Source organism: Bufo bufo, chromosome 3 (genome assembly GCF_905171765.1).
Source record: "Bufo bufo chromosome 3, aBufBuf1.1, whole genome shotgun sequence".
In the NCBI taxonomy this organism is placed as follows: domain Eukaryota; kingdom Metazoa; phylum Chordata; class Amphibia; order Anura; family Bufonidae; genus Bufo; species Bufo bufo.
In genome coordinates this window covers 5,721,330-5,733,103 of record NC_053391.1, presented here as the reverse complement: position 1 = coordinate 5,733,103, position 11,774 = coordinate 5,721,330, and the positions used below count along the sequence as shown (strand labels likewise).

The 11,774-nt window shown below is 49.0% G+C and overlaps 1 protein-coding gene across 1 annotated transcript; it reads left to right on the top strand.

Annotated features, from left to right (window-relative positions):
- The first annotated feature begins 2,473 nt into the window (after positions 1-2,473).
- On the top strand, positions 2,474-11,061 carry WARS2 (tryptophanyl tRNA synthetase 2, mitochondrial). Its single transcript, XM_040422797.1, has 6 exons — positions 2,474-2,573; positions 6,737-6,991; positions 7,074-7,154; positions 7,431-7,516; positions 9,479-9,597; positions 9,752-11,061. The coding sequence occupies exons 1-6, from the start codon at positions 2,484-2,486 to the stop codon at positions 10,198-10,200; spliced, it is 1,080 nt and encodes a 359-aa protein (XP_040278731.1). The 5' UTR covers positions 2,474-2,483; the 3' UTR covers positions 10,201-11,061.
- Positions 11,062-11,774: the final 713 nt, after the last annotated feature.

Genomic DNA, 11,774 nt, shown 5'->3' with positions numbered 1-11,774 from the left:
AGCCATCGCCCCCTCCCCCAGGACCCTGATAATAAGGTTAGGAGTGAGCACAATGTGCTGCAGGCTGTAATAACCATGTTATATAATGTAATCGGTTATATGACACGTCAGACGCTGCCCGCGTCTAAGTGATCGCCCCTGGCGGCCGCCATGACATGTGGAAACCCTTACAAGATTAAGCCCATTCTGATGAAGTCATGTACGTCTCTGCTGACGACGGTGACTGACAGATAATCAGCACCACATCCTCCTCCCCTGCTGATGGCGGTCACACGTAACTGACACGGGTGATATAAGGTGAGGACGTCTGTACATGTGTGACATTACACGGGGGGCTGCAATACATGTGTGACATTACACGGGGGGCTGCATTACATGTGACATTACACGGGGGGCTGCATTACATGTGTGACATTACACGGGGGGCTGCATTACATGTGTGATATCACACGGGGGGCTGCATTACATGTGTGACATTACACGGGGGGCTGCATTACATGTGACATTACACGGGGGGCTGCATTACATGTGACATTACACGGGGGGCTGCATTACATGTGACATTACACGGGGGGCTGCAATACATGTGTGACATTACACGGGGGGCTGCATTACATGTGACATTACACGGGGGGCTGCATTACATGTGTGACATTACACGGGGGGCTGCATTACATGTGTGACATTACACGGGGGGCTGCATTACATGTGTGACATTACACGGGGGGCTGCATTACATGTGACATTACACGGGGGGCTGCATTACATGTGACATTACACGGGGGGCTGCATTACATGTGTGACATTACACGGGGGGCTGCATTACATGTGTGACATTACACGGGGGGCTGCATTACATGTGTGACATTACACGGGGGGCTGTATTACATGTGACATTACACGGGGGGCTGTATTACATGTGACATTACACGGGGGGCTGCATTACATGTGTGACATTACACGGGGGGCTGCATTACATGTGACATTACACGGGGGGCTGCATTACATGTGACATTACACGGGGGGCTGCATTACATGTGACATTACACGGGGGGCTGCAATACATGTGTGACATTACACGGGGGGCTGCATTACATGTGACATTACACGGGGGGCTGCATTACATGTGTGACATTACACGGGGGGCTGCATTACATGTGTGACATTACACGGGGGGCTGCATTACATGTGTGACATTACACGGAGGGCTGCATTACATGTGTGACATTACACGGGGGGCTGCATTACATGTGACATTACACGGAGGGCTGCATTACATGTGTGATATCACACGGGGGGCTGCATTACATGTGTGACATTACACGGGGGGCTGCATTACATGTGTGACATTACACGGGGGGCTGCATTACATGTGACATTACACGGGGGGCTGCATTACATGTGTGACATTACACGGGGGGCTGCATTACATGTGTGATATCACACGGGGGGCTGCATTACATGTGTGACATTACACGGGGGGCTGCATTACATGTGTGACATTACACGGAGGGCTGCATTACATGTGACATTACACGGGGGGCTGCATTACATGTGTGACATTACACGGAGGGCTGCATTACATGTAACATTACACGGGGGGCTGCATTACATGTGACATTACACGGAGGGCTGCATTACATGTGTGACATTACACGGGGGGCTGCATTACATGTGACATTACACGGAGGGCTGCATTACATGTGTGACATTACACGGGGGGCTGCATTACATGTGACATTACACGGGGGCTGCATTACATGTGTGATATCACACGGGGGGCTGCATTACATGTGTGACATTACACGGGGGGCTGCATTACATGTGACATTACACGGGGGGCTGCATTACATGTGTGACATTACACGGGGGGTCCGGAGGGGAGGACAGAGGGGTCAGGAGGGGAGGACAGAGGGGTCCGGAGGGGAGGACAGAGGGGTCCGGAGGGGAGGACAGAGGGGTCCGGAGGGGAGGACAGAGGGGTCAGGAGGGGAGGACAGAGGGGTCCGGAGGGGAGGACAGAGGGGTCAGGAGGGGAGGACAGAGGGGTCCGGAGGGGAGGACAGAGGGGTCCGGAGGGGAGGACAGAGGGGTCCGGAGGGGAGGACAGAGGGGTCCGGAGGGGAGGACAGAGGAGTCCGGAGGGGAGGACAGAGGGGTCCGGAGGGGAGGGGGGTCCGGAGGGGAGGGGACAGAGTCGTGGTCCAGCGGGTCACACGTCACCCCGTGCTGTGTGGAGGGCGCAGACACAGCGGGCACCATGACACTTTACTGAGCACTACAACCCCCAGCTGGACACAATAAAGAAGGCTCATTCTGCTGCCATTACTTATGATACGCGCTAAAACACTCTGTGCTGCTCGTACCCACTGACACTCTGTACTGGCGGGAGCTGATCCTGTCACGTGATCCCTCTGATTCGGCCTCTTCCACGATCACATGACATCATGGCCGCTGTCACCCCTCGTACTGACGTCATAAAGATGGCGCTGTCCATAGTGAGGCGTGCTGTGCGGGGCCGGCTGAGCAGTGGAGTCCGCACTCTGACCGCTCACCCGCAGCGCGGGGCTCAGGTAAGAGCGGGGGACTGAGATGATGGACAACTGCCCGGTCACATGATTAGTCACGTGATGAGCGCCGTCAGATTATAGAACCGCTGATGGTCGGTCTGTCTGCAGAGCGCCCTCTTGTGTCAGATTATAGAATTGCTGACGGTCAGTCTGTCCGCAGAGCGCCCTCTAGTGTCAGATTATAGAACCGCTGATGGTCGGTCTGTCCGCAGAGCGCCCTCTAGTGTCAGATTATAGAACCGCTGACGGTCAGTCTGTCTGCAGAGCGCCCTCTAGTGTCAGATTATAGAACCGCTGATGGTCGGTCTGTCTGCAGAGCGCCCTCTAGTGTCAGATTATAGAACCGCTGATGGTCAGTCTGTCGGCAGAGCGCCCTCTAGTGTCAGATTATAGAACCGCTGATGGTCAGTCTGTCGGCAGAGCGCCCTCTAGTGTCAGATTATAGAACCGCTGATGGTCAGTCTGTCCGCAGAGCGCCCTCTAGTGTCAGATTATAGAACCGCTGATGGTCAGTCTGTCGGCAGAGCGCCCTCTAGTGTCAGATTATAGAACCGCTGATGGTCAGTCTGTCGGCAGAGCGCCCTCTAGTGTCAGATTATAGAACCGCTGATGGTCAGTCTGTCGGCAGAGCGCCCTCTAGTGTCAGATTATAGAACCGCTGATGGTCAGTCTGTCTGAAGAGCGCCCTCTAGTGTCAGATTATAGAACCGCTGATGGTCGGTCTGTCTGCAGAGCGCCCTCTAGTGTCAGATTATAGAGCCGCTGATGGTCAGTCTGTCTGAAGAGCGCCCTCTAGTGTCAGATTATAGAACCGCTGATGGTCAGTCTGTCTGAAGAGCGCCCTCTAGTGTCAGATTATAGAACCGCTGATGGTCGGTCTGTCTGCAGAGCGCCCTCTAGTGTCAGATTATAGAGCCGCTGATGGTCGGTCTGTCTGCAGAACGCCCTCTAGTGTCAGATTATAGAACCGCTGATGGTCGGTCTGTCTGCAGAGCGCCCTCTAGTGTCAGATTATAGAACCGCTGACGGTCAGTCTGTCTGCAGAGCGCCCTCTAGTGTCAGATTATAGAATTGCTGATGGTCAGTCTGTCTGCAGAGCGCCCTCTAGTGTCAGATTATAGAACCGCTGATGGTCAGTCTGTCTGCAGAGCGCCCTCTAGTGTCAGATTATAGAACCGCTGACGGTCAGTCTGTCTGCACCGCCCTCTAGTGTCCGATTATAGAACCGCTGACGGTCAGTCTGTCCGCAGAGCGCCCTCTAGTGTCAGATTATAGAACCGCTGACGGTCAGTCTGTCTGCACCGCCCTCTAGTGTCCGATTATAGAACCGCTGACGGTCAGTCTGTCTGCAGAGCGCCCTCTAGTGTCAGATTATAGAATTGCTGATGGTCAGTCTGTCTGCAGAGCGCCCTCTAGTGTCAGATTATAGAACTGCTGATGGTCGGTCTGTCTGCAGAACGCCCTCTAGTGTCAGATTATAGAACCGCTGACGGTCAGTCTGTCTGCAGAGCGCCCTCTAGTGTCAGATTATAGAATTGCTGACGGTCAGTCTGTCTGCAGAGCGCCCTCTAGTGTCAGATTATAGAACCGCTGACGGTCAATCTGTCTGCAGAGCGCCCTCTAGTGTCAGATTATAGAATTGCTGACGGTTAGTCTGTCTGCAGAGCGCCCTCTAGTGTCAGATTATAGAACCGCTGATGGTCAGTCTGTCGGCAGAGCGCCCTCTAGTGTCAGATTATAGAACCGCTGATGGTCAGTCTGTCGGCAGAGCGCCCTCTAGTGTCAGATTATAGAGCCGCTGATGGTCAGTCTGTCTGCAGAGCACCCTCTAGTGTCAGATTATAGAACCGCTGACGGTCAGTCTGTCCGCAGAGCGCCCTCTAGTGTCAGATTATAGAACCGCTGATGGTCAGTCTGTCTGCACCGCCCTCTAGTGTCAAGGGACAGGCAAGATGTCCAGTTCTGGTGGGGGTCAGCTCCTCTCTGCTCAAGGAGGCTGTTTTTTTATATTTTTTTCCTCCAATTTGATTTGTACAGATTGATTCGCTCATCTCGCGGTTTTCACATTTGCTTTGACTTTTCCATTATTCCGTCACAAAAAAAAAATGGACGGAATATCGGATCTGTGCAGAAGACGTTCTGCTTCTCTCTGTCAGTCACTGACAGGGTTAAAGGCAGCCTCCTGTCCGCCATGTCTCCGTTATCCCTCTCAGCGCTGATGCAATGTGTCTGTCTGGGATCCGGACTCTGTGCTGGTTCTGTACCGTCTGTGGTTTACAGGGTAACAGCGGCCGGACTCGCCCGTTCCTGCGGTATTATGGCGGCACATATTACATGCAGTGGGGGGGGCGCCGTTATCTCTGCCCCAATCACTGCTTCATACAAACAGTAACGGGGAGACCTCTCCAGTGTTATGGGGGTCACTTCCCGAAATCCAAACCTCTGTGGGGTCAGAGGCCGCGGAGCACACGTGTGTGGGGGAGGGGGCTCGGCTCCCCACTTCCATCATCCTCATTAATCACCCCGACCATGTTCAGTCACTCCAGGGTCAGCGTCCGGCAGCTCAGGGGGAAGCGGCCATTTATCTTCCCTGTCAGGGAGACCGCGGGGGGTGTGCGCCATACTGACCGCTCAGCGCGAACGGTATCTGTGTCACTGTGTTATGTGTGGTGTTACATAGGACTGCAGGAGGCATCTACTACATTATCTGTACTCGGATATCATTGTGTTATCTGTGGTGTTACATAGGACTGCAGGTGACATCCACTACATTATCTGTACTCGGATATCACTGTGTTATCTGTGGTGTTACATAGGACTGCAGGTGACATCTACTACATCATCTGTACTCGGATATCACTGTGTTATGTGTGGTGTTACATAGGACTGCAGGTGACATCTACTACATTATCTGTACTAAGAGAGTTATCACTGTGTTATCTGTGGTGTTACATAGGACTGCAGGTGACATCTACTACATTATCTGTACTCAGAGAGTTATCACTGTGTTATCTGTGGTGTTACATAGGACTGCAGGTGACATCTACTACATTATCTGTACTCAGAGAGCTATCACTGTGTTATCTGTGGAGTTACATAGGACTGCAGGTGACATCTACTACATTATCTGTACTCAGAGAGTTATCACTGTGTTATGTGTGGTGTTACATAGGACTGCAGGTGACATCTACTACATTATCTGTACTCAGAGAGATATCACTGTGTTATGTGTGGTGTTACATAGGACTGCAGGTGACATCTACTACATTATCTGTACTCAGAGAGTTATCACTGTGTTATCTGTGGTGTTACATAGGACTGCAGGTGACATCTACTACATTATCTGTACTCAGAGAGTTATCACCGTGTTATCTGTGGTGTTACATAGGACTGCAGGTGACATCTACTACATTATCTATACACAGGGAACTATCACTGTGTTATCTGTGGTGTTACATAGGACTGCAGGTGACATCTACTACATTATCTGGACTCAGAGAGCCATCACTGTGTTATGTGTGGTGTTACATAGGACTGCAGGTGACATCTACTACATTATCTGTACTCAGAGAGATATCATTGTGTTATCTGTGGTGTTACATAGGACTGCAGGTGACATCTACTACATTATCTGGACTCAGAGAGATATCACTGTGTTATATGTGGTGTTACATAGGACTGCAGGTGACATCTACTACATTATCTGTACTCAGAGAGTTATCACTGTGTTATCTGTGGTGTTACATAGGACTGCAGGTGACATCTACTACATTATCTGTACTCAGAGAGTTATCACCGTGTTATCTGTGGTGTTACATAGGACTGCAGGGGACATCTACTACATTATCTGGACTCAGAGAGCCATCACTGTGTTATGTGTGGTGTTACATAGGACTGCAGGTGACATCTACTACATTATCTGTACTCAGAGAGATATCACTGTGTTATATGTGGTGTTACATAGGACTGCAGGTGACATCTACTACATTATCTATACACAGGGAACTATCACTGTGTTATCTGTGGTGTTACATAGGACTGCAGGTGACATCTACTACATTATCTATACACAGGGAACTATCACTGTGTTATCTGTGGTGTTACATAGGACTGCAGGTAGTATCTGTTACATGTATGGTGCCTCAGTTTCTCCTCCGCCATTGCAGAGCCCCGCCCCTCGCGTCTTTTCGGGGATCCAGCCCACCGGGATCCCGCACCTGGGTAACTACCTGGGGGCGCTGCAGAGCTGGGCGCGGCTGCAGGAGGAGTTCGGCTCGGTCCTGTACAGCATTGTGGACCTGCACTCCATCACTGTGCCCCAGGACCCGGACGCCCTGCGGAGGAGCGTGCTGGACATGGCCGCCTGCCTGTTGGCATGTGGGGTGAACCCTGACAAGAGCTGCCTCTTCCAGCAGTCCCAGGTCAGTACATGTCTAAGCTGCAGATCTACATGATGCGGGGGAGGGGGTTCTGATCTCATATGGATTCCCTTCTGTCCTCCAGGTCCCGGAGCATGCCGAGCTGGGATGGATTCTGAGCTGCCTGACCTCAATGCCACGGCTCCGCCATCTGCCGCAGTGGAAGGTCAGTGGCTGGGAAAGCCGGATGTCTAGTTACTGCCAGAGCTGCATCTAGAATCCTGCTACATTGTGTCCTACTCCAGTCACAGCCAGAGCTGCATTCACAGTAGTCTTTTCCTATGTAAGACTGCCACGAATCTCCCACAGTGCGACACCAGCGAGGGGAGATGACCGGAGACTACCTGAGAGAGAACCGGAAACCAGTGTGAATGCAGCTCTGGATGTGACTGGAGTATATAGTAAAATCAGTGCAGACATGAGGCTTTTCCTTGATTTACAGATGAAAAGTCAGAGCCAGAAGAACGAGGGGAGCGTCGGGCTCTTCATCTACCCTGTGCTGCAGGTGGCGGATATCCTGCTCTACCAGTAAGTAAGTTCTATGGGGGCCCCACGTCTGCTCTCACCGGCCCTTGGTTAGGGCTCTTTTCATTCTGCCCTGAAACGCGTCAGGTCAATGTCGATTTCAGGCTGTGATGTAATAAAGGAGCTAGAACTAAGGGTCATGTGACCAAAAATGCGTAATGGTTTTAGACAATAAGTTACCGAAGACCATTTCAGTCCGAAACGCATCGGCACATTGCTGACTTCCTCCTGTGATGTAATAAAGAGTAGCCGCAAACCGCGCCCAGCCTGAAACGCATCTGCTTATTGTGGCTCTAAAAACGCGTCAAAGTAGTAGCAGCCGTCAGAGGCGGGCGGAACCCGGAACGCGTCCGCTGATTGGTGTATTAATGATTATAATGGATTAAGATGAATTTATTTTATTAAAGGGAATCTGTCACCTGACATGAGCAGCCCCCGGTCAGCGCTCAGAGCTGTGCTGTAATACATTGTCAGGGCGGCCGCGCAGGCGCCAACTGCAGAGCTCCGAGTGCTCGGGGAAGCCGGACAATAAAGACTGGAGATCTGGACTCTGATTACTGTGCAGAAGAGTCCGAAATCAGGGCCTTATTAGTGGTTCTAGGGGATGTAGTGTAGTCAATGGGTAAGCTTTAGGATGAAATAATATTCCATACTGGTGTACGGTATAATATTCCATACTGGTATACGGTATAATATTCCATACTGGTATACGGTATAATATTCCATACTGGTATACGGTATAATATTCCATACTGGTATACGGTATAATATTCCATACTGGTATACGGTATAATATTCCATACTGGTATACGGTATAATATTCCATACTGGTATACGGTATAATATTCCATACTGGTATACGGTATAATATTCCATACTGGTATACGGTATAATATTCCATACTGGTATACGGTATAATATTCCATACTGGTATACGGTATAATATTCCATACTGGTATACGGTATAATATTCCTACTGCTATACGGTATAATAATCCATACTGGTATACGGTATAATAATCCATACTGGTATACGGTATAATAATTCATACTGGTATACAGTATAATAATCCATACTGGTATACGGTGTAATAATTGATACTGGTATACGGTATAACAATTCATACTGGTATACAGCATAATAATTCCTACTGGTATACGGTATAATTCTTACTGGTACACGGTATAATAATTCCTACTGGTATACGGTATAATAATTCATACTGGTATAGGGTATAATTATTCATACTGGTATACGGTATAATAATTCATACTGGTATACGGTATAATTATTCATACTGGTATACGGTATAATTATTCATACTGGTATACGGTATAATAATTCATACTGGTATAGGGTATAATAATTCATACTGGTACACGGTATAATAATTCCTACTGGTATACGGTATAATAATTCATACTGGTATACGGTATAATAATTCATACTGGTATACGGTATAATAATTCATACTGGTATACGGTATAATAATTCATACTGGTATACGGTATAATAATTCATACTGGTATAGGGTATAATAATTCATACTGGTATACGGTATAATAATTCATACTGGTATACGGTATAATAATTCATACTGGTATACGGTATAATAATTCATACTGGTATACGGTATAATAATTCATACTGGTATACGGTATAATAATTCATACTGGTATACGGTATAATAATTCATACTGGTATAGGGTATAATAATCCATACTGGTATACTGGAGGGAATGTCATTGTTGTATTCTTGCGGTGTATATATATATAAGGAATCATTTATTTCCGGTAAAGTTCAGCGTCTTTGTGTGATACAGTAATGAGACGGCTCAGGCCGATCTGACCTGAAACGCGTCAGCAGAGCTATTGTCTTGTGATGTAAGGAAGCTGCTCTTCTGTACAGACCGCGGTGCGGGATCCGGTGTGTGGTTATAATGTCCGCTCTCCGTATGTGACAGGTCCACGCACGTTCCAGTCGGCGATGACCAGGCCCAGCACTTGGAGCTGACGCAGGATGTGGCACGGATCTTCAATAACCAATACGGAGAATTCTTCCCCATCCCCCGAGCTCTGATGAGTAAGTGACGGCCATTGCTTAGGTGGGGGGTAGTTTAATCAGTATCTGGGAAAGCTGGGTGACATGGCATCTTCCCAGGAGGTATGTGATCCTCCCAAACTGTGGGGAAAGCTGGGTGACCTCACTGACCTCACAATGTGTGAACTGTTTTCAGGCAGCGCCAAGAAGATCCGCTCCCTCCGAGACCCTTTGGTGAAGATGTCAAAATCAGACCCTCAAAACCTGGCCACCGTGCGGCTGACGGACACCCCGGATGAAATAGTCCTGAAATTCCGCAAAGCTGTGACGGACTGCACCTCAGAGGTGACCTATGACCCTGAAAGGCGACCGGGCGTCTCCAACCTGGTGGCTATCCACAGTGCGGTGAGCGGCCTCACCCCCGAGGAGCTGGTGCGGCAGAGCCGCGGACTGGAGACCGCGCAGTACAAGCTGGTAGTGGCAGAGGCGGTGATCGCCCACCTGACGCCCATCCGCGAGGAGTTTCAACGACTCAGGGGGGATACAGGGTTGCTCACAGAGGTGCTGACCCGCGGGACTCATGCGGCGCGGGAGGTGGCCACTCCTGTATATGACACGGTCTGCAGGATGGTCGGGTTAAGGTGACAACGCCCCGCGGCCTGTCCGCTCCTACAATTAGTTCTGCAACTTTCTAATTCCTTTTGCTTTTTTTAAGGATCTCTGCTTCCTGTCGGTGAATGGGAAAATTCATTGTTTACATCCAGAGGCTGAAAGCTCGTCCTGCTAACGTAGCTGAGTGTTTGTTACAGTGTATAGACCACTCCTAGTGAGGGAAACAACTTTCACCTGTACTGATACATTGTAACAAGCTGCCCTGCTGTGTGAGCAGGACTGGGTCGTCACATGGTGTAAATCAGGCTGCTGTGGACAACACCTCCACTCAATTTTCTGAGATCCTATTGAAAAACAATCAGGCATGTCACTGACAGCAAGCAGAGCTCTTGAAGATGGTGAGGAATTCAAACACTATGAGAAAGTTGTAGATCTTTTCACCATGAAATGTACAGTGGAGTCAAGATGGTCTTGGAACAGAGTGGCCCTTGTAGTGCAGACCTGGACTACTACTCCCATCATCCGCTGGATGCACATCTCTCTTCAGACAATGGTATTATCCTTGCATACACTTTACAATTTATTTTTATATTGTAAAAATCCTGTTAATCTGCCCCTCAGGCAATGAGACTAATGCCGGATTATTAACCATTCCGAACCATCGGATGGCCCGGGGGGCAGTTATTTCTCTGCGGCTCGCGTCACACACAGGGATTTGGGGCAGTTTTTTGAGCCGAAGCGAGAGATAAAGGACGGACGTCTGATTCTCCAACCTCCGGCTCAGCGATTATATAACGTAAAGGCGTCAGGGGGAGGTATGGCTTCTGCTCAGTCCGGAACATTCTGGATTATTGGACATTTCTGTAAAAGATAAATAAACCAATAAATGTAATGAGACCATGAAACATCTAGAACGAGTCTGTGTAAACGGCGGATCCACGGGGTCCATACATTACTTATCCTGTACTGATCCTCAGTTACATAATGTATTATACTCCAGAGCTGCACTCTCTATTCTGCTGGATGCAGTCACTGTGTGCATACATTACTTATCCTGTACTGATCCTCAGTTACATCCTGTATTATACTCCAGAGCTGCACTCACTATTCTGCTGGTGCAGTCACTGTGTACATACATTACTTATCCTGTACTGATCCTGAGTTACATCCTGTATTATCCTCCAGAGCTGCACTCACTATTCTGCTGGTGCAGTCACTGTGTACATACATTACATTACTGATCCTGAGTTACATCCTGTATTATACTCCAGAGCTGCACTCACTATTCTGCTGGTGCAGTCACTGTGTACATACATTACTTATCCTGTACTGATCCTGAGTTACATCCTGTATTATATTCCAGAGCTGCACTCACTATTCTGCTGGTGCAGTCACTGTGTACATACATTACTTATCCTGTCCTGATCCTGAGTTACATCCTGTATTATACTCCAGAGCTGCACTCACTATTCTGCTGGTGGAGTCACTGTGTACATACATTACTTATCCTGTACTGATCCTGAGTTACATCCTGTATTATACTCCAGAGCTGCACTCACTATTCTGCTGGTGCAGTCACTGTGTACATACATTACTTATCCTGTACT